Genomic DNA, 23991 nt, shown 5'->3' on the forward strand with positions numbered 1-23991 from the left:
CACTTCTCATCAGGTGATTTTTTTTTTTTTTTTTATATATCTTTAATATATTATCTATAGATCACAGTGCATTAGTCTGCAATTTCTTTTTTTTTTTTCCCTTCACGTGTTGTGAAAAATGGGGTTCATGGGTGTTCAAATCCTCCTAAACTTGGTGGTGGTGCCATAGCATGACCAAGGATGGAACCAAAATCTGGATTGAAAGGAGGCCAAAGTATAAAAACAAACAACAAAGGTATTTGCTTGATATCTTCTCAAAAACAAAAGGATATTTGCTTGATAGACCCAATCTTCATGCTCTAAACACTATAATAATACTTATAGACTCACAATCAGACTTTATAAGATACTAGCTTATAACCACATGCATATGGATGGATACACTTAAAGATATATAATAAAATGCTATATTATAGTTCATAGATCGCAGCAGGAAAAAAGTAATTTTTTCGATTTTCTAAAATTATAGTTGATAGCCTAGCAAAATTAAGAAGCTTCCTAATTTTAAAAATAAAAATAAAAATTATTTGTTACAACAAGTAGGGAATTAGAACCTTAATTCTCCAAGTAAAGGAGGCCAAACATTATCACTGAATTGCAACAGGAGGGTCCATAAAAAGGTTAACGCTATTAAGAAAAAAAATTACATTTTATATTTACTGTAATTCATCATAGTTCATAGTTCATTAACGGTGGAAGGTGCAATAACAAGCTAAATAATTACATCTTCCACAATATGCCGTCTCCATGGTTATACATAGATCGCAGCAATTATTTTGTGAAAAAGAACGAATGCATAATTCAGTCCATAATTGACTTTTGCGTTCAATGAAACGATTCACACGTATATCTAGTTTAGGAAATATCTTACAAGTTTGAATCTGTATCTTGCACTCTACCTGAGAGAAAAAAACACATGTAAAATGGGTGAGTGAACAAACTTCATGAAATTTGTATACAAAAGTATAGGAGTGAAAAATTGGTCAAAAAAAATCAAATGCGCAAACATTAATACAATTTACTCAAATTTTTATAATAAATGAACAAATACATATAATGTTCGTGGCGAGGGGTGTGGCTTACTTTCATTACTTTTTTAATTGGAATCTCCTTTTGTTTTAATGAGAGATTGCCACATCACCTACAACTAAATAAAATGTGAAAATTAAAACCTACCCCCCTTACCATTGTATATTTAAAACAAAAAGACATATCCAGTTAAAAAAGTACTAGAGGTGTGATCTTTCCTCACTTTGATGGGAGTAATTATGTATACTAAAAGGTGAGGATGAAAGCCTTCTTGAAATCTCTGGATGAGAGAGTACAACTGTCTGTTGAAACTGGTTGGGAAAAATCTGCTACTTCTTTGGCTCAATGGACTGATGCTCAAAAGGAAGCTACTAGTCATAACAGCAAGGCTATGAATGCTATATTTAATGTTGTTTCACTAGAAGAAATTAAAAAGATATCTAATGTAGAAGTAGCACACACTGCATGGAATATCTTACAAACTATACTTGAAGGAACTAAAGCTGTCAAAACCAATAAATTGCAACAGTTGACTTCTAAATTTGAGAGTATCAAAATGTCTGAGGATGAATCATTTGATGAATTTTATGCTAAACTCAATGACATTGTTAACTTTGCATTTAATCTGCGTGAAGTTTATGTGAAACCTAAGATAGAATAATCTTAAGATCCTTAACAAAAGACTTTACACCCAAAGTGACAGCCATCACTGAAAGTAAGGATGTAGATATCATTCCTGTTGATAAACTTGTAGGATCCCTTCAAATTTATGAGTCTAACCTTCCTAAGACCAAAAGATTAAATCTTTGGCCTTGAAATCAATAGATGATGTTGATGATAGTGTGTTTCACAATGAAATCTCTTCTATTGAAATTGCTTACCTTACTAAACAATTCAGAAACTTTTTGAAAATAACAATACAAATGCAAGAAACAAAATCTTTGCTGACTATAAGAATGTGAAGAAGAATGAGCAACCTAAGAATGATTCATTCGAAAAACCTAATTTTGGAAAAGAAAAGGTTGGTCAAACTTCTAGCAGTTCTTTTGGTCAACAATGTTTTGATTGTCAACGTTATGGACATATAAAATTTGAATGTCCTACATACTTGAGGTCTAAAGGAAAGGCCATGGCTGTCACTTTAAGTGACGGTGAAGGATCTAATCATGATTTTGATAGTGATCAGGAAGGCAAGTTCATGGCCTTCACTGATGCTGTTGGACACTTAGAATGAGCAACCTTCATACCCCGAAAAATATTGTGTAGAAAGCATGGTTGCAATATATAAAAGTTTAGACCATTATATATATATATATATATATATATATATATGTATATATGTGTGTGTAAATATATATTTGGCAAGCTCTCAAATAAAGTTGGCCGATAAAAAAATGAAATAGCTAAACCGGAAATAACCAAGGGAATATATATCTGTCTAAGGTGAAACCTTGTCATTTAATCCCATGTTTAAATACAATTAATCTTCCTAACGTTTTATTGTGTTCAAAACGTTTGACAAATACTAAAGGTTTGGATAGCCATAATGTTAAAAAGCGTTTGAGCACTAATGACAATAACTTCAGCCAATTAAGGTCAGAATTAAAAACAATGTATTAAGATTGAGGGATTGTTTGGGATTTGCTTATTTTGTTGACACTGAAAACTTTTTGTTAAAAATACTGTAAATAAAGGTAAAATTAAGCTAAAATAGTACAGTGGGGCCCATGAATAGTACTAAAAAGTACAATGAGGCCCATGAATAATAGCAAAAATAAGCTGAATAGTAAAATAAGTTGGCAAAAAATAAGCTATCAAAATGCAACCTGAATAAAGGGAAAAACGTTAGCCAATAACGTTTACTAGGTAAGCAACTCATAACAGATAGTTGAATGAAAGGTAATAAATAAAAAATATTACTATTTTTATAAAAATATTTTAACAAGAACAAAATGCCACATGGCTGTAACTTATTCTTAATTCTTGCACAAACTGATATTAATTTAATTACATCATTAAGCCTATTCGATTACACATTGGAGCTTTACATTGATGCTGCTGGACACTTAGCTGCTGCTGATGCATTCGTTACTGCATCACTATGTGTGTAAGGTGAAGATGCCTGTTTTGGGTGGCGACAAAGAATTCTCATCCTCAAGCCTCTTTACCAAGGATTTATTGGTCAGTTCACGTAAGGCAATTCTTTGGAGAATTTGGAGTATGGCAATCTAAATTGCTCTAGCGGGATGATTAGCCGTGGAGTTGTTTGTAAGAGACAATTTTTAATTAAATCTCTTGTTCTTTAGTGCTCAATCTAGATATCTAATGAGCTATATATCACTGGAGCACTCTTTCTTCACAAAATTTCAAATGAGGTTAGAGTTATCATAAATGACATATGTCAGGCCATTTTATTAATGTGTTTTTTCAACTAGTTTTTATAAAGTCCAAATCTCCTAACCCATTTTTGCTGAATTATATTACAACAAAATGGTAAATTATAAATACTTTGTTTCTTTCTTATACTTAGAAAAAAAAAAAACATTAAATAGTGGCAAAATATGCATTTAGATTTTAGAGTATCAATAACTCTAAATTGTAGTGCGCAAATTTGAAATCAGCTAAACTTCACATAAAAAACTGGGTTAAATAACAAGCGTTCCCCACTTGTTCCAAGCTTGAACCCATATACGATTTATACAAAAAGCTTGCCAAGCTCTACACTATTAGACATTATATAGGCCTAAAAACAATTTGACCTATATGTCCAAAAAAATGTGTATAGGGCTCTTAACTCTGTGTTTACCGTCATTCCATTCCAGTGATGCTGATAAACTGGAAATATTGTTCAATGGTGGCCCCTTTATCACAACCATGAAAGATTTTTTCTCGTACAAGTGACTAAAAGCTAGTTCTTTCGGAACAACAGTGACCTTGAGAGTTGCTGGTGCCTTGACAATTGCCTTGTATATACCTTTTTCCAAGCCAACATTTGTAACTGTCCTATGAAAGATGGCTGATATACTAGAGTTAGCGCTATTAAGTTGCAAATACATGGATGGGTAATTTAGGGCATCATGTCCTCCAATGTCAGGGATACTTGAGCAATTTGTTTTCTCTTCAGTGAACACTTTTAGTGCTGTCCCGGAGTAACCCTCATTACATAGGAAGTGGATGTAGTCGGACTTTGACACGTCATAGATCAAACCGGGATGCAGTGCTCTAACTGGGTCAATTTGGCCGGCCCCGTAGGCTAACTCAGCTTGGACATCTTTGATTTTCAATTCAGATGCTGATCATCAATTAAGAAGCAAAATTATAAAACACTCAGAAAGCCTAGCTAATTTTCATATAAAACTTATTTTAGGGAAGTATGGGATGATATCTTGATCTATGTGTTTACATAGAAGGAATACATATGTACGTTAAGATTATTACAAATTTTACTACTTGAGCTTAACACACTAAGGTGACTATAAATTTGATTGGTGCAACTTCAATAACTAATAAATAAATATTTAATTTTTTTTTTTTTGTGAATAGTGTCACACTAGTTTGTAAGGGTAGTGCAATAAAATTTGTAGCATCTCCATTAATCACGGAGAAAATCCATATCACAATTAAGATTTGAATTAAGCCATCACAACAAATATATATTAACATGTGTAATATTTACTCTAAACCAACTGGCATGTTAAGTATTAACAACATTGCTGGTAAACAATAAGCAATGTGATTGCATTAGAGAATTTCAATTAAACACTAATAACCTCTAATTGACACCATTCAAGTGGTGGTTCTTGTAAAGTGGCACTAATCTTTAACACATTAAATGGGAGAATTTAAGGGGACTAACCAGTTGTCATTAAGGCCGATTTGATTGCAGCAGGAGACCAATTAGGGTGGAATGATTTGACATAGGCAGCGGCAGCTGCCACATGAGGGCAAGCCATTGATGTTCCAGAAATTATATTATACACATCAAATCGGTTGTCTTCAAGATCCCCAGTCACTGATGAAAGTTTAGAGTAAGCAGCGAGAATATCTATTCCAGGTGCCACAATATCCGGCTGCAAATCATACATAATTTAAAACCCTCATTCTAGTATATATGCTAAAAAAAAAATACACAAATTTATGCCTATAATGGTAATCATTGCAAGGGTTACCTTAATTATGCTGGAAGAGATCGTGTTCGGACCTCGAGACGAAAAGGAAGCCACAAAGGGTGTAGCGGCATTGTGGACTGCTATAGACTTGTATATGACAGCCTGAGGGGCTCTAAAAGTTTTACCAATGAAAAAAAAAAAAATCTTAAAAGAAAGTTAAAATATCAATTAGAAAATAAATATAGGTAGAATAAAAAATAAAAAAAATGGTTCCCTATACTTACCTAGTTGAGTTGACATATATTTCAATTTTGTCACCAACATTAGCATCAATGAACGCAGCAGGGATGGTAAATGTAAACCCTGTATCTTTCTGCTGTTGGAGAGATACAAGAGCCCCCAACCCACCTATTTGCTTAACGTAATCTTGAATTAGTCCTTCTTTGCATAGCACAATCTTTCCCTTGACCTTATTCGCGTCCAGACTCCCATCATCACACAACCTGCCCAATTCTTTAATTGGTTAGTGCTACAAATATTAGCAGACAAGGGTGATCTTCAATTAAATTTGAAATAATAATCATACTCTAACATAATCTAAGTGTATATGTGTGAAACTCATTCCTAGAGATTTGAACTCTAATCCTTGCCCTTCTTCCCTTTATACCACAAGAACTTATATTTGTAAAGGGACTATCATGTCAAGGGTAAGCATCAGTTAAAATTCCTTATAATTACTAGGGAGAGTGATCTTGTTCTAAACTTCTATTGGCTGCTTTTACCGCAGTGGTTAGAGGGTACATCCGTTTATTTGGTGAAAACGTGTTGATGGAAAATCCCTGTTATACAATGCGCCAATAAATGTATATGTTAAAATCATATATATATTTAGAAAACCCACACACAAATCAATGAAGAAATATTAGACTCATTATTAAATATTATAGAAATCAAAGACTCATCAAATATTAGAAAGAAGTAACTTACACCAATCTTCTCAACGAAAAAAAAAAAAAAAAGAGGAGCTTACAGCAGTTTTTAGGCCATTTCCAACTTTAACCAGAGTCCTAAACTGCCTATCCATGCCAGAAGCGCCAACAGTCAATATCCAAGGAGCTGTGTTTTGCACAGAATACAAATATGGGCCGTTATTCCCAGCTGAACATGTTGTCAAAATCCCCCTCTTCATTGCATGAAAGGCACCGATCGCAATGGGATTGTTAAAATAGCTTGTCGAATCCCCTCCGATGGATATTGATATCAAGTCAACTCCATCATCAATGGCATCATCCAGTCCAGCCAGAAGGTCTATATCATTGCAACCATCGGCCCAACACACCTTGTACATTGCAATGCGTGCTGATGGAACCCCACCTCGAGCTGTGCCTTTGGCTAAACCGTATAAGCTTGCCCCTGCTATCGAGGCACCTGCTATGGTGGACGAAGTGTGACTGCCGTGGCCTTCCTCATCTATTGGGGATGGATTTGGGTGGGGAGTGGCGGAACCGTGGTTGTAGAACCTTGCACCTATTACCTTGCTGCATAAAATGGTAAATGGCTTGGAAATTAAATGAGACATCCATGCATGTACAAAAGTAATATTTAAAAAGACAACATTTCTTTCAGAATGGTTGATATGATATTTTGTGATAGGAATAAAATTACTTTAATTAAGATTCATTCAACATTGTTTTTATTGTGCATCGCCATATTAACTATTGTAAAAAATAAAAAAAAAATGAATAAAATAATTAATCAAATATTGTGTTATTAGACACATTGTTTTGTGGCAGGTCACAATCGAGGAGAGAGATTGAGATTGTTTACTTGTTACAGCCAGTGAAGTTGCCTCTGACTTGGCATGTACCCTTCCATTTTGATGGAGGAGGTCCAAATCCTTTGTCATCAAAACTTGGAGCATTGATATAAATTCCTAAAAAATAGGGGGAGGTGAATGGAAAGATTAGAAAAGTGATTAAAATTCCTCCACGATGACAGGTTACATGGAAAAATCAAATCTCTATGAGAAGTAATCTTAACTTAGTACCTGTATCTAATACACCAACAATAATGTTACTTTCAATTTGATGATTTCTCTTCATTGATTGAGGCATTCCTAAGAAATCCCATGATCTTGTGGTATGAAGTTTTTGCATTTTGCTTGGAAACACCGACACCACATTTTCGTTCTCTGTAATGGATGCATATATGTATATAAATTACATAAGACAAACAACCCAAGAAAAAGAAAAGGAAATGATGTGTTACATGAAGTTTTTAATGTGCACCTTGTAGTCTTTGAACTTCTTGTGGCAATAGGTTTGCTGCAAATGCATTAAAACTCTTTGTGTAGCTATATATTCTGGACTGTTGGGCAATATGATCACTGAAAAATGACAATACTCAATCGTTTAATTGTCCACCCAAATGTTACAACTTATTTATTTATTATTATTTTTTTTTTTTTATGAGAAACAAAGTACAAACACACACACACAAGGGAGAGGGAAAGATGTTCTAACACAAAGGCACACCACAACTCTACTCAAAAGCCATGGTAACTTTTAAGAGAGGGTGGGGCAAGTTATACAACACACAATACTCTCTCTTAAGCAATGTGGAACAATTATTTATTTATATTTTTGAGAAACAAATACACACATAAGAGAGGGAAAAAGTGTTGCAATTTGTTGCATGCTAGATGTGATGTCATATCATTTATGGATTACACCCTAAAAACTAATTTTATATCATAGAAAAGCTTGATGCTTTACATATTGATAAGCTCCTAAGTCCTAAGTCCTATAGCCATTATGGAACCCCCCCCCCCCCCACCACCAAATCTTTGACCCTTGTATAAATTATACCTACCGGATTTGTTATATATGAAGTTGAACAGTTGGAATGTATAATTTACTTTCCATGAAAGTGAAGAACAAGTCAACTTTAATTGCTAGAGAAAATTTTGGGATTAGTGAACAAATTAATAGATTGATTGCTAGAGAAAATCATGGGATTAAGACAACTACTATTTAATATGTAATTCAAATTAAGATTATTTTTACTTTTGTATGTAATTCTATTATAAATATGGATTCTATTGTAATTTACTATCATGAAAGGTGTATGAGAAAATATAGGCTTTTGAGCTTGTCTCGTAGATGTTGGCCATTTGGCCGAATCATGTAAACTCTAATGTTTTTTCTCTTCTTCCTTCTCTTTTCTTTATATCTCATTTACCTATTTCTACATGAACTATTCTAGGTATAAATTACCACACACGCACACACACACACACACACACACACACACACAAAAAAAAAAAAAAAGGAAAAAAAAATCTATTCCATGTAAGAAACTAATGGAAAACTATTATTGTTTGAATTAAACATGAGTAGATGTAAGCATGCAATGTTTAGATATTTTGTCATCCCACTTACTCTTTAACAACTAAAGAAAGCAAGTTGTGATGAAGATCAGTGGCAGAGGCTTTTGACTGCGGTGCCTCTCCCATGTACACGATGTACGCCTATGTGATAATGAAAAACAAATTTCTGATTATATGAAGGAAATTATAACATTAAATAATATACATTATTACTGTTCAAACAAATAAAAAAAATATATATATATATATATATATATATATATATATATATATATATTCACCTTTCTAACTGTGTCACTAGAACCATGAGTGAATGACCAATGAAGCTGCGTAGCTAGAAGGAAGAGGCTGATCATACAAATTTGAACCATTTTTGATTCCTCCTTTGTATGCAGTACCACTCTTCCTTTCTCTCTTGCTTTCTATCTTGCTCTTATATTTATAGTCAGAGATTTTGTCTTTTGTGTTTTCCTATTCTGGTGGAAATTTTTGAGCTAAAATGGAATCTTTGACTTTTTCCAAAATTATGATTCTTGTATAGACTAATTATTTAAAGGTAAGGATGGGGAGATTTGATGCAGTTTGCTAAACAAATGATTCTCCATCTCACAAGGTTTAATTGTGCAATATTAGAAAAAGAGAAGCAATGTTTTCTTTTCTCTATCTTTTGCTCGATAGGAAAATTAGAATTGGAATCAGAGGTGTTCAGGTGTAACTTCAATATAATTAGTTTCCCACCATTTCTTTTTTAGCTTGTCGTCCTTTTTAAGAGGAGACGCTAAAAAAATTTCTACGTTGAAATTTTTTGTTTTTAGAGATTTTTTATTTTTAATTTTTAATTAATTAAACAATGTACAATCCCTTAAAATTAAACAATGTACAAATTAAGAGTTTGTTATTTATATGACTAAAACAAGTGTTAAAACTAACTTCTAAACTCACGTTGGAGGCTGAAATAGAATTTTAACAACTTTATTTACACCTTAACAATTTCATCATGCCACACCATTGTTGTAGCGTAAAAAAAAATTTCATAATTAATTTTTTTTTTTTTTTTTTTTTTTGAGAAACAAACACATACACGTACACACAAGGGAGATGGAAAGAGGTTTTAACACAAAAACACACCACAACTCAATTCAAAAGTCATGGTAACTTTTAAGGGAGGGTGAGACAAGTTATACTACACACAACACACTCTCTTAAGTTATGTGGGACAATTACCCATTCTTTTTTACGTTTCATCATTTTTTTTTTTGGACAAATTAAATGCATCAGGCAAGATTATGTGACACTTAAGGGAAAATTTGGACGAATGTGCTGCTGATGCGAACAAAGAATAACTTTAGGGAGTAAAATTTAAATTATAAAACTTAAAGGTGAAAATTCCAAAGAACCCAAAATTTAGGGGTGTAGCTTGCACTTTTGCTTCTTTTTTATTTATTTTTTATTTTTATTTTTTAAGTTATGGAATCTTTGTTGGGTTATAGATTGACTCCAGTTAATTAATCTAATTTTCCAAGTTAATTAATTAGTCAAATTACATGCAAATCATAATAAAGCACAACCAAATCACCAAACTAAATTAAATGTAGTGAAAATAAGTTTGACACAGGTGATTTGATCATGATGGGGAAATAGGCAAAACTTTATCCGGTGAATTTCAAGTCACCACTTCCTAAGAATCCACAAATAAGAAAAAAGCGGTTACAAGTACAATAAATCTTACCCTACAAGCCTATCCTAAAGTACCTACATACAGTAGAACCTACTTAGCTATACTTGTCTTAGCTTTAATCCCCAATTGGACTTGATCTTGTAGAAGATTTCTCCATTGCATGAATCTCCCTATCCATGACTAACTCCACAGAAGCCTTTTTGATTGTTGTAGCTTTGCAAAGTTCTTCAATCCACGCTTGGATGAGCTAAAAGTAGCTTGTTACACAACCTTAGGCTCACAAAGGTCGCAGCAACTCTTGTTATTCATGTGTCTCTCTGTCTCTTTGATGACGCCTATAAAATATATCTTTTATATGCTTAGGAACCCTAGTGCATTAATTCCTACAAAGCCAAATCATCATGGGCTGAAAACAGAACTGAACATTCAGTTTTCAACCCTTAACCCTTTCTCCAAATGACCTTTAGGAATAAGATAATGAAATCTACTTGTACTAATTGCCCCCAAATCACCACAAATATCTAGTATTTCAAATAAACTAAGTTTATCGGGTTCAACCTCCTTGATAAAAGAAATATTGTCTCCTAAATATACCAAATCTGGGTTCCACACAAACTGGCCACATGATGAATCTCAAAACTGAATGTCAAGTCAACCATTTGCATATAAAATACAACACATCACAATAAAGTATGAGATGGGCTTGAATGTGGAAAAGCATAATCTATTATAGGTTATTGCTTTATTAGGTAGTCAAATTTGACTTTCAATTTCCCTTACTATATACCAACAGATGAGATGGGCTTGCTTGTGGAAAAGTCCTAGAGATGAATGTCATTAATTAATCATTTGAAGTAGAAACCAACTATTTCAAGTAACCAATTGGGTATGTATCATGTGGTCCTGTGGTCCACACAAACCACATCACAGAAACAGACAATATTATTAAAAGTTTTTGTTCTATTTCTGGGAGACAAACCCATGGAAAGGGAGAGTAGAAAAGCAATAATCAATACTATTTTTACTCATGAAAAGCAATAATCGAAACAAAGTGACTTGTGAAAGAAAAACAAGTTCCCTCACAATGATACAAGTACAAGTTTATAGACCTAGGGACATAGAGCCCCACATTGATGAAAGAAGCCTAATCCTATGGTCCAGTAGCCCCACATTGATGAATACAAAAAACAAAAAACAAAAAAACATAGATTTGCATGTAAATCATCCTTGCAAAAACCAAATTTCCAAAAAAAAAAATTTAAAACCCTAGGTTTCAAAAATTAAAGGGATCTAGGTAGAATCAGATGAACAGTGCATATGAAAGTAAAAGAAAACCAAAACTTGAAGCTCACAAAGTCAGGAACTCACCAAATCAAGAGAAAACAAATGGATCAAGTACCAAAAATCAAAAATACGATTTGTAACTGATGAACCCAGAATCTGTGTCTCGTTCTTCCTCAGTTTACTTGCACGATCAAAACCCAGATGGTTCTTAGTGCATTATCTCAAGCACATTGCATTGTAGAATCAGGGATCTTAGTTTGGTGAGCATGTTGGATGAGAGTGTGTTTTGGGAGTGAGGAGTGTTTGATGTGTTTTGGCTTTTCTTTTTGATAAATTATGTGTTAGAGCAACGTCTGAAAGAGAGGTGGGTTATGGAATAGTAACGGAGTGAAGCATAGGTGGGTAAAGTGTCAAAAATAAAATCATGGGTGGGTAAGTTAAATTTGAGGCAAACCACAAGTTGATAACCTGTAATTCCCCCCCCCCCCTCCCTTTTTTCTAATTTCTGAACTCTACACTATCTTCACTCTTCACTTTTAAAATCATATAAATATATAAACATTGTAAGTCTAAGTGATTTTGTTCTTCTATTCATAAAAAAAGAAAAAGAAAGATTTAGTTCTTCTCTAACAATCTACATCATTCAAGTCATAAAAGTCCTAACCTTATAAAAATTTCATTAATTGCATTGAAATAGTGTTAAGAAATTGATAAATTTTACTAAAATTTGACTGACCGGCCCCCCTAATTTTTTGAGAAAAATATATATTCATTTCAAATTTCATTTTGACTCAAATAACAAAAAGATAAATACAAAGAACTCATAGAAGAATTTGTATGTGGGATATTCCCAAATCAATGTAATTAGCAAAAAATTTAAATGCTCTTTTGGTCCTAACATTTTGTCTTTATCTATATTTTGGTCCCTACTTTTTTATTTTACCGCTTTTAGTCCCTAAATGAAAAAAGCGTTCCATTTTGGTTCCTACTGTTATTCACTTAACATAAATATTCTACGTGACAAACAGAATGCATTGTTGGCACATTAAATGTTGACATGGCCATTAAAATAATATTAAAAAAGGCCACATCATCATCTAATTTTTTTTTTTTTAAGTATCAACTTTAACAAAATAAAAAAGAAAAAACATAATTAAAATCCAAAAACTACAAGAATTTAGAACTGGTTCATGTTCAACAAAAACACTAAAGAACACAAACCCAAATGTGTTGCATGAAGCTGGTCATCGCTGTGGATGAATACCTCGGCCTTTAAAATCTGGTCTAAGCTTGATTGATTTACCAGATTGAAGTTTGGTACAGCGGCATTCGGATTTGCAAACCCATAAAAAAAGACAGAAAAACATTGTTAGCAAAAAAAAGAAGAACGAGTCAAAGGAAAATTCCTATACTGATACAAATAAAAAATATGAGAAAGAAAATTATTCTGAAATAAGAAACCTAGACTGAAAGCCCTACCTGGTTTCCCCTCTCTCGTTGGGCAGGGGAGGCCATTATGCCACTCCCTTAAGATGATCAAAAAGTCCTTTTTTAGGCCCTTATTTGAGTCGGGGAGGCATTGAATTAGTCTAATTTCAGGGTACCTAGACTTTAGGTAATACCCTTGCCCCTTTAGGTGGTGGAGATTATAAACCGAGTTAACTTTGTGGTGGGTAAGCCCTAGGCCCATTTTCTCGTTAAGGGCATCTATACTCCCCCAAATCCTAAACATGTTTGGGGCACATTGGGTAGGAGCTAGCCTATGAGCCATAAGATAGTCTCTGGTGATAGTACCCATAGGGATTTCATCCCTCCCTCTATGAAGGCAATCATAGGGATCACTACTTCACCCTCCTGCTTTTTCTCAAACCATTTCCCTTCCTTGCAATACCTAATGTAAGCATTTGGTGGGATCCTATATTGGGTTCTATAGTTCGCTACCCCCTCCTCAGAATCTACTAGGTAAGCAAATCTACCCATTTCTAGAGAAGGGCTATTGGTACTGGGGAAAAGGAGAAGAAAGCTAATAGAGCCAAGGAGAAATAGACGCGGAAAAAAGAAAAAGTAGATGAAAAATAAAATGGGAGGGTTTCTGAAGACTTTTTTAGAAAAGGAAAGGACTTCTCGAACAAGCCTTTTGAGATTTGTGAGGGCACGAGTAGAGTGAGTGAAATTGCAAGTTCAATGTCTAAAGCACTAAAGTGAGGAGAATGATTGATTTCAATCGTATTTATATCAAAGGGAAAGGTTGCGAGCGGGAAAGATCCTGTTTGGTTTCTAGCAAGACTCTCAATCGTTGGATCCACATCACACCATAGAACGTGGGGAGCATAGAACTGTCAAAATTTAATGAAGGCGCGTCTTGGATACCGAAGCGTCAAGAGCAAACCTTAGGCAATTAAAAAGGCAACTGCCAGATCTGATATAGCGCATGATGAGCACAGAGTGATTTTTGTGACATCAAAATCCTCCTTTCTTCCCGAGGAGCCAGAAAGAAGAATTTTGAGGGGCTATTTTGGGGGAGAAAAGCCTAGGAGTACATCTCTAGACATGTATTGGGCCAATGGCCCAATCCGAGGACGTAACTAGTCCGAGGACGAATAACTGCTTGCATGAGGGTTAGTGGTAGTAAGTAAAGGGGTAAAATCCGATCAGGATCGCCTGGCAAAGGTCAGAGGTGGAGTGTCATCTCAGCAGAGTAAAGTCGAGGTAAGAGGAAGTGTACTGTCGTCAAAAGCAACATTCCAGACCGTTCCATGGATAAGGATAAACATTAAGAAGGGACATGACAGAGGAAATCTACAAATATCTTGGGAAAAGCTGCTACCACTACATTAAATATACCACAGCTAACTCTCTAGCAGCATTAATGATGAAGTGATCCCTAAACAGTAATTCTCAACTTTCCAGCTACTATCCAAAGACTTTAGGGAGGGGTTGATGGGTTGGGCCCACTTCATGTTGCTTTTGGGGAAACATTAACAATTGCCAGTTTCTTCTTTTGTAACAGGTATCAAATTGTTACAATATTTCAATATCTTCGGTGTTCATAACTTGAAAATATGTCACATCATCAAGCACTTCTCATCAGGTGATTTTTTTTTTTTTTTTTTTTATATATCTTTAATATATTATCTATAGATCACAGTGCATTAGTCTGCAATTTCTTTTTTTTTTTCCCTTCACGTGTTGTGAAAAATGGGGTTCATGGGTGTTCAAATCCTCCTAAACTTGGTGGTGGTGCCATAGCATGACCAAGGATGGAACCAAAATCTGGATTGAAAGGAGGCCAAAGTATAAAAACAAACAACAAAGGTATTTGCTTGATATCTTCTCAAAAACAAAAGGATATTTGCTTGATAGACCCAATCTTCATGCTCTAAACACTATAATAATACTTATAGACTCACAATCAGACTTTATAAGATACTAGCTTATAACCACATGCATATGGATGGATACACTTAAAGATATATAATAAAATGCTATATTATAGTTCATAGATCGCAGCAGGAAAAAAGTAATTTTTTCGATTTTCTAAAATTATAGTTGATAGCCTAGCAAAATTAAGAAGCTTCCTAATTTTAAAAATAAAAATAAAAATTATTTGTTACAACAAGTAGGGAATTAGAACCTTAATTCTCCAAGTAAAGGAGGCCAAACATTATCACTGAATTGCAACAGGAGGGTCCATAAAAAGGTTAACGCTATTAAGAAAAAAAATTACATTTTATATTTACTGTAATTCATCATAGTTCATAGTTCATTAACGGTGGAAGGTGCAATAACAAGCTAAATAATTACATCTTCCACAATATGCCGTCTCCATGGTTATACATAGATCGCAGCAATTATTTTGTGAAAAAGAACGAATGCATAATTCAGTCCATAATTGACTTTTGCGTTCAATGAAACGATTCACACGTATATCTAGTTTAGGAAATATCTTACAAGTTTGAATCTGTATCTTGCACTCTACCTGAGAGAAAAAAACACATGTAAAATGGGTGAGTGAACAAACTTCATGAAATTTGTATACAAAAGTATAGGAGTGAAAAATTGGTCAAAAAAAATCAAATGCGCAAACATTAATACAATTTACTCAAATTTTTATAATAAATGAACAAATACATATAATGTTCGTGGCGAGGGGTGTGGCTTACTTTCATTACTTTTTTAATTGGAATCTCCTTTTGTTTTAATGAGAGATTGCCACATCACCTACAACTAAATAAAATGTGAAAATTAAAACCTACCCCCCTTACCATTGTATATTTAAAACAAAAAGACATATCCAGTTAAAAAAGTACTAGAGGTGTGATCTTTCCTCACTTTGATGGGAGTAATTATGTATACTAAAAGGTGAGGATGAAAGCCTTCTTGAAATCTCTGGATGAGAGAGTACAACTGTCTGTTGAAACTGGTTGGGAAAAATCTGCTACTTCTTTGGCTCAATGGACTGATGCTCAAAAGGAAGCTACTAGTCATAACAGCAAGGCTATGAATGCTATATTTAATGTTGTTTCACTAGAAGAAATTAAAAAGATATCTAATGTAGAAGTAGCACACACTGCATGGAATATCTTACAAACTATACTTGAAGGAACTAAAGCTGTCAAAACCAATAAATTGCAACAGTTGACTTCTAAATTTGAGAGTATCAAAATGTCTGAGGATGAATCATTTGATGAATTTTATGCTAAACTCAATGACATTGTTAACTTTGCATTTAATCTGCGTGAAGTTTATGTGAAACCTAAGATAGAATAATCTTAAGATCCTTAACAAAAGACTTTACACCCAAAGTGACAGCCATCACTGAAAGTAAGGATGTAGATACCATTCCTGTTGATAAACTTGTAGGATCCCTTCAAATTTATGAGTCTAACCTTCCTAAGACCAAAAGATTAAATCTTTGGCCTTGAAATCAATAGATGATGTTGATGATAGTGTGTTTCATAATGAAATCTCTTCTATTGAAATTGCTTACCTTACTAAACAATTCAGAAACTTTTTGAAAATAACAATACAAATGCAAGAAACAAAATCTTTGCTGACTATAAGAATGTGAAGAAGAATGAGCAACCTAAGAATGATTCATTCGAAAAACCTAATTTTGGAAAAGAAAAGGTTGGTCAAACTTCTAGCAGTTCTTTTGGTCAACAATGTTTTGATTGTCAACGTTATGGACATATAAAATTTGAATGTCCTACATACTTGAGGTCTAAAGGAAAGGCCATGGCTGTCACTTTAAGTGACGGTGAAGGATCTAATCATGATTTTGATAGTGATCAGGAAGGCAAGTTCATGGCCTTCACTGATGCTGTTGGACACTTAGAATGAGCAACCTTCATACCCCGAAAAATATTGTGTAGAAAGCATGGTTGCAATATATAAAAGTTTAGACCATTATATATATATATATATATATATATATATATATGTATATATGTGTGTGTAAATATATATTTGGCAAGCTCTCAAATAAAGTTGGCCGATAAAAAAATGAAATAGCTAAACCGGAAATAACCAAGGGAATATATATCTGTCTAAGGTGAAACCTTGTCATTTAATCCCATGTTTAAATACAATTAATCTTCCTAACGTTTTATTGTGTTCAAAACGTTTGACAAATACTAAAGGTTTGGATAGCCATAATGTTAAAAAGCGTTTGAGCACTAATGACAATAACTTCAGCCAATTAAGGTCAGAATTAAAAACAATGTATTAAGATTGAGGGATTGTTTGGGATTTGCTTATTTTGTTGACACTGAAAACTTTTTGTTAAAAATACTGTAAATAAAGGTAAAATTAAGCTAAAATAGTACAGTGGGGCCCATGAATAGTACTAAAAAGTACAATGAGGCCCATGAATAATAGCAAAAATAAGCTGAATAGTAAAATAAGTTGGCAAAAAATAAGCTATCAAAATGCAACCTAAATAAAGGGAAAAACGTTAGCCAATAACGTTTACTAGGTAAGCAACTCATAACAGATAGTTGAATGAAAGGTAATAAATAAAAAATATTACTATTTTTATAAAAATATTTTAACAAGAACAAAATGCCACATGGCTGTAACTTATTCTTAATTCTTGCACAAACTGATATTAATTTAATTACATCATTAAGCCTATTCGATTACACATTGGAGCTTTACATTGATGCTGCTGGACACTTAGCTGCTGCTGATGCATTCGTTACTGCATCACTATGTGTGTAAGGTGAAGATGCCTGTTTTGGGTGGCGACAAAGAATTCTCATCCTCAAGCCTCTTTACCAAGGATTTATTGGTCAGTTCACGTAAGGCAATTCTTTGGAGAATTTGGAGTATGGCAATCTAAATTGCTCTAGCGGGATGATTAGCCGTGGAGTTGTTTGTAAGAGACAATTTTTAATTAAATCTCTTGTTCTTTAGTGCTCAATCTAGATATCTAATGAGCTATATATCACTGGAGCACTCTTTCTTCACAAAATTTCAAATGAGGTTAGAGTTATCATAAATGACATATGTCAGGCCATTTTATTAATGTGTTTTTTCAACTAGTTTTTATAAAGTCCAAATCTCCTAACCCATTTTTGCTGAATTATATTACAACAAAATGGTAAATTATAAATACTTTGTTTCTTTCTTATACTTAGAAAAAAAAAAAAAACATTAAATAGTGGCAAAATATGCATTTAGATTTTAGAGTATCAATAACTCTAAATTGTAGTGCGCAAATTTGAAATCAGCTAAACTTCACATAAAAAACTGGGTTAAATAACAAGCGTTCCCCACTTGTTCCAAGCTTGAACCCATATACGATTTATACAAAAAGCTTGCCAAGCTCTACACTATTAGACATTATATAGGCCTAAAAACAATTTGACCTATATGTCCAAAAAAATGTGTATAGGGCTCTTAACTCTGTGTTTACCGTCATTCCATTCCAGTGATGCTGATAAACTGGAAATATTGTTCAATGGTGGCCCCTTTATCACAACCATGAAAGATTTTTTCTCGTACAAGTGACTAAAAGCTAGTTCTTTCGGAACAACAGTGACCTTGAGAGTTGCTGGTGCCTTGACAATTGCCTTGTATATACCTTTTTCCAAGCCAACATTTGTAACTGTCCTATGAAAGATGGCTGATATACTAGAGTTAGCGCTATTAAGTTGCAAATACATGGATGGGTAATTTAGGGCATCATGTCCTCCAATGTCAGGGATACTTGAGCAATTTGTTTTCTCTTCAGTGAACACTTTTAGTGCTGTCCCGGAGTAACCCTCATTACATAGGAAGTGGATGTAGTCGGACTTTGACACGTCATAGATCAAACCGGGATGCAGTGCTCTAACTGGGTCAATTTGGCCGGCCCCGTAGGCTAACTCAGCTTGGACATCTTTGATTTTCAATTCAGATGCTGATCATCAATTAAGAAGCAAAATTATAAAACACTCAGAAAGCCTAGCTAATTTTCATATAAAACTTATTTTAGGGAAGTATGGGATGATATCTTGATCTATGTGTTTACATAGAAGGAATACATATGTACGTTAAGATTATTACAAATTTTACTACTTGAGCTTAACACACTAAGGTGACTATAAATTTGATTGGTGCAACTTCAATAACTAATAAATAAATATTTAATTTTTTTTTTTTTGTGAATAGTGTCACACTAGTTTGTAAGGGTAGTGCAATAAAATTTGTAGCATCTCCATTAATCACGGAGAAAATCCATATCACAATTAAGATTTGAATTAAGCCATCACAACAAATATATATTAACATGTGTAATATTTACTCTAAACCAACTGGCATGTTAAGTATTAACAACATTGCTGGTAAACAATAAGCAATGTGATTGCATTAGAGAATTTCAATTAAACACTAATAACCTCTAATTGACACCATTCAAGTGGTGGTTCTTGTAAAGTGGCACTAATCTTTAACACATTAAATGGGAGAATTTAAGGGGACTAACCAGTTGTCATTAAGGCCGATTTGATTGCAGCAGGAGACCAATTAGGGTGGAATGATTTGACATAGGCAGCGGCAGCTGCCACATGAGGGCAAGCCATTGATGTTCCAGAAATTATATTATACACATCAAATCGGTTGTCTTCAAGATCCCCAGTCACTGATGAAAGTTTAGAGTAAGCAGCGAGAATATCTATTCCAGGTGCCACAATATCCGGCTGCAAATCATACATAATTTAAAACCCTCATTCTAGTATATATGCTAAAAAAAAAATACACAAATTTATGCCTATAATGGTAATCATTGCAAGGGTTACCTTAATTATGCTGGAAGAGATCGTGTTCGGACCTCGAGACGAAAAGGAAGCCACAAAGGGTGTAGCGGCATTGTGGACTGCTATAGACTTGTATATGACAGCCTGAGGGGCTCTAAAAGTTTTACCAATGAAAAAAAAAAAAATCTTAAAAGAAAGTTAAAATATCAATTAGAAAATAAATATAGGTAGAATAAAAAATAAAAAAAATGGTTCCCTATACTTACCTAGTTGAGTTGACATATATTTCAATTTTGTCACCAACATTAGCATCAATGAACGCAGCAGGGATGGTAAATGTAAACCCTGTATCTTTCTGCTGTTGGAGAGATACAAGAGCCCCCAACCCACCTATTTGCTTAACGTAATCTTGAATTAGTCCTTCTTTGCATAGCACAATCTTTCCCTTGACCTTATTCGCGTCCAGACTCCCATCATCACACAACCTGCCCAATTCTTTAATTGGTTAGTGCTACAAATATTAGCAGACAAGGGTGATCTTCAATTAAATTTGAAATAATAATCATACTCTAACATAATCTAAGTGTATATGTGTGAAACTCATTCCTAGAGATTTGAACTCTAATCCTTGCCCTTCTTCCCTTTATACCACAAGAACTTATATTTGTAAAGGGACTATCATGTCAAGGGTAAGCATCAGTTAAAATTCCTTATAATTACCAGGGAGAGTGATCTTGTTCTAAACTTCTATTGGCTGCTTTTACCGCAGTGGTTAGAGGGTACATCCGTTTATTTGGTGAAAACGTGTTGATGGAAAATCCCTGTTATACAATGCGCCAATAAATGTATATGTTAAAATCATATATATATTTAGAAAACCCACACACAAATCAATGAAGAAATATTAGACTCATTATTAAATATTATAGAAATCAAAGACTCATCAAATATTAGAAAGAAGTAACTTACACCAATCTTCTCAACGAAAAAAAAAAAAAAAAAGAGGAGCTTACAGCAGTTTTTAGGCCATTTCCAACTTTAACCAGAGTCCTAAACTGCCTATCCATGCCAGAAGCGCCAACAGTCAATATCCAAGGAGCTGTGTTTTGCACAGAATACAAATATGGGCCGTTATTCCCAGCTGAACATGTTGTCAAAATCCCCCTCTTCATTGCATGAAAGGCACCGATCGCAATGGGATTGTTAAAATAGCTTGTCGAATCCCCTCCGATGGATATTGATATCAAGTCAACTCCATCATCAATGGCATCATCCAGTCCAGCCAGAAGGTCTATATCACTGCAACCATCGGCCCAACACACCTTGTACATTGCAATGCGTGCTGATGGAACCCCACCTCGAGCTGTGCCTTTGGCTAAACCGTATAAGCTTGCCCCTGCTATCGAGGCACCTGCTATGGTGGACGAAGTGTGACTGCCGTGGCCTTCCTCATCTATTGGGGATGGATTTGGGTGGGGAGTGGCGGAACCGTGGTTGTAGAACCTTGCACCTATTACCTTGCTGCATAAAATGGTAAATGGCTTGGAAATTAAATGAGACATCCATGCATGTACAAAAGTAATATTTAAAAAGACAACATTTCTTTCAGAATGGTTGATATGATATTTTGTGATAGGAATAAAATTACTTTAATTAAGATTCATTCAACATTGTTTTTATTGTGCATCGCCATATTAACTATTGTAAAAAATAAAAAAAAATGAATAAAATAATTAATCAAATATTGTGTTATTAGACACATTGTTTTGTGGCAGGTCACAATCGAGGAGAGAGATTGAGATTGTTTACTTGTTACAGCCAGTGAAGTTGCCTCTGACTTGGCATGTACCCTTCCATTTTGATGGAGGAGGTCCAAATCCTTTGTCATCAAAACTTGGAGCATTGATATAAATTCCTAAAAAATAGGGGGAGGTGAATGGAAAGATTAGAAAAGTGATTAAAATTCCTCCACGATGACAGGTTACATGGAAAAATCAAATCTCTATGAGAAGTAATCTTAACTTAGTACCTGTATCTAATACACCAACAATAATGTTACTTTCAATTTGATGATTTCTCTTCATTGATTGAGGCATTCCTAAGAAATCCCATGATCTTGTGGTATGAAGTTTTTGCATTTTGCTTGGAAACACCGACACCACATTTTCGTTCTCTGTAATGGATGCATATATGTATATAAATTACATAAGACAAACAACCCAAGAAAAAGAAAAGGAAATGATGTGTTACATGAAGTTTTTAATGTGCACCTTGTAGTCTTTGAACTTCTTGTGGCAATAGGTTTGCTGCAAATGCATTAAAACTCTTTGTGTAGCTATATATTCTGGACTGTTGGGCAATATGATCACTGAAAAATGACAATACTCAATCGTTTAATTGTCCACCCAAATGTTACAACTTATTTATTTATTATTATTTTTTTTTTTTTATGAGAAACAAAGTACAAACACACACACACAAGGGAGAGGGAAAGATGTTCTAACACAAAGGCACACCACAACTCTACTCAAAAGCCATGGTAACTTTTAAGAGAGGGTGGGGCAAGTTATACAACACACAATACTCTCTCTTAAGCAATGTGGAACAATTATTTATTTATATTTTTGAGAAACAAATACACACATAAGAGAGGGAAAAAGTGTTGCAATTTGTTGCATGCTAGATGTGATGTCATATCATTTATGGATTACACCCTAAAAACTAATTTTATATCATAGAAAAGCTTGATGCTTTACATATTGATAAGCTCCTAAGTCCTAAGTCCTATAGCCATTATGGAACCCCCCCCCCCCCCCACCACCAAATCTTTGACCCTTGTATAAATTATACCTACCGGATTTGTTATATATGAAGTTGAACAGTTGGAATGTATAATTTACTTTCCATGAAAGTGAAGAACAAGTCAACTTTAATTGCTAGAGAAAATTTTGGGATTAGTGAACAAATTAATAGATTGATTGCTAGAGAAAATCATGGGATTAAGACAACTACTATTTAATATGTAATTCAAATTAAGATTATTTTTACTTTTGTATGTAATTCTATTATAAATATGGATTCTATTGTAATTTACTATCATGAAAGGTGTATGAGAAAATATAGGCTTTTGAGCTTGTCTCGTAGATGTTGGCCATTTGGCCGAATCATGTAAACTCTAATGTTTTTTCTCTTCTTCCTTCTCTTTTCTTTATATCTCATTTACCTATTTCTACATGAACTATTCTAGGTATAAATTACCACACACGCACACACACACACACACACACACACACACACAAAAAAAAAAAAAAAGGAAAAAAAAATCTATTCCATGTAAGAAACTAATGGAAAACTATTATTGTTTGAATTAAACATGAGTAGATGTAAGCATGCAATGTTTAGATATTTTGTCATCCCACTTACTCTTTAACAACTAAAGAAAGCAAGTTGTGATGAAGATCAGTGGCAGAGGCTTTTGACTGCGGTGCCTCTCCCATGTACACGATGTACGCCTATGTGATAATGAAAAACAAATTTCTGATTATATGAAGGAAATTATAACATTAAATAATATACATTATTACTGTTCAAACAAATAAAAAAAAAAAAAAAAATATATATATATATATATATATATATATATATATATATATTCACCTTTCTAACTGTGTCACTATAACCATGAGTGAATGACCAATGAAGCTGCGTAGCTAGAAGGAAGAGGCTGATCATACAAATTTGAACCATTTTTGATTCCTCCTTTGTATGCAGTACCACTCTTCCTTTCTCTCTTGCTTTCTATCTTGCTCTTATATTTATAGTCAGAGATTTTGTCTTTTGTGTTTTCCTATTCTGGTGGAAATTTTTGAGCTAAAATGGAATCTTTGACTTTTTCCAAAATTATGATTCTTGTATAGACTAATTATTTAAAGGTAAGGATGGGGAGATTTGATGCAGTTTGCTAAACAAATGATTCTCCATCTCACAAGGTTTAATTGTGCAATATTAGAAAAAGAGAAGCAATGTTTTCTTTTCTCTATCTTTTGCTCGATAGGAAAATTAGAATTGGAATCAGAGGTGTTCAGGTGTAACTTCAATATAATTAGTTTCCCACCATTTCTTTTTTAGCTTGTCGTCCTTTTTAAGAGGAGACGCTAAAAAAATTTCTACGTTGAAATTTTTTGTTTTTAGAGATTTTTTATTTTTAATTTTTAATTAATTAAACAATGTACAATCCCTTAAAATTAAACAATGTACAAATTA

At 33.7% G+C, this 23991-nt stretch overlaps 1 protein-coding gene and 1 pseudogene across 1 annotated transcript; both read right to left on the reverse strand.

The window, feature by feature from the left end:
• Window positions 1-3729: 3729 nt before the first annotated feature.
• LOC126704878 (subtilisin-like protease SBT4.15) lies at window positions 3730-8897 on the reverse strand (annotated as a pseudogene).
• A 9404-nt stretch (window positions 8898-18301) lies between these two features.
• On the reverse strand, window positions 18302-23475 carry LOC126704879 (subtilisin-like protease SBT4.15). The gene is made up of 11 exons (XM_050403870.1): window positions 23386-23475; window positions 23152-23240; window positions 21999-22096; window positions 21758-21901; window positions 21538-21643; window positions 20742-21249; window positions 20449-20549; window positions 19995-20213; window positions 19771-19882; window positions 19458-19671; window positions 18302-18893 (listed from the first exon to the last, which is right to left on the reverse strand). Exons 1-11 carry the CDS (start codon window positions 23473-23475, stop codon window positions 18361-18363), a joined length of 2214 nt encoding a protein of 737 aa, XP_050259827.1. The 3' UTR covers window positions 18302-18360.
• Between the last annotated feature and the right edge of the window lie 516 nt (window positions 23476-23991).

This window comes from Quercus robur, chromosome 11 (genome assembly GCF_932294415.1).
Source record: "Quercus robur chromosome 11, dhQueRobu3.1, whole genome shotgun sequence".
Lineage (NCBI taxonomy): Eukaryota > Viridiplantae > Streptophyta > Magnoliopsida > Fagales > Fagaceae > Quercus > Quercus robur.

Coding starts and splice junctions, on each gene's coding strand:
- LOC126704879 (XM_050403870.1), bottom strand. CDS start 23,475: ATGGTTCAAATTTGTATGATCAGCCTCTTCCTTCTAGCTACGCAGCTT. Junction 20,550..20,741: donor GAAATGGCCTAAAAACTGCT/GTAAGCTCCTCT, acceptor ATTGTATAACAG/GGATTTTCCATCAACACGTT. Junction 18,894..19,457: donor ATCGGCCTTAATGACAACTG/GTTAGTCCCCTT, acceptor ATTGATGATCAG/CATCTGAATTGAAAATCAAA.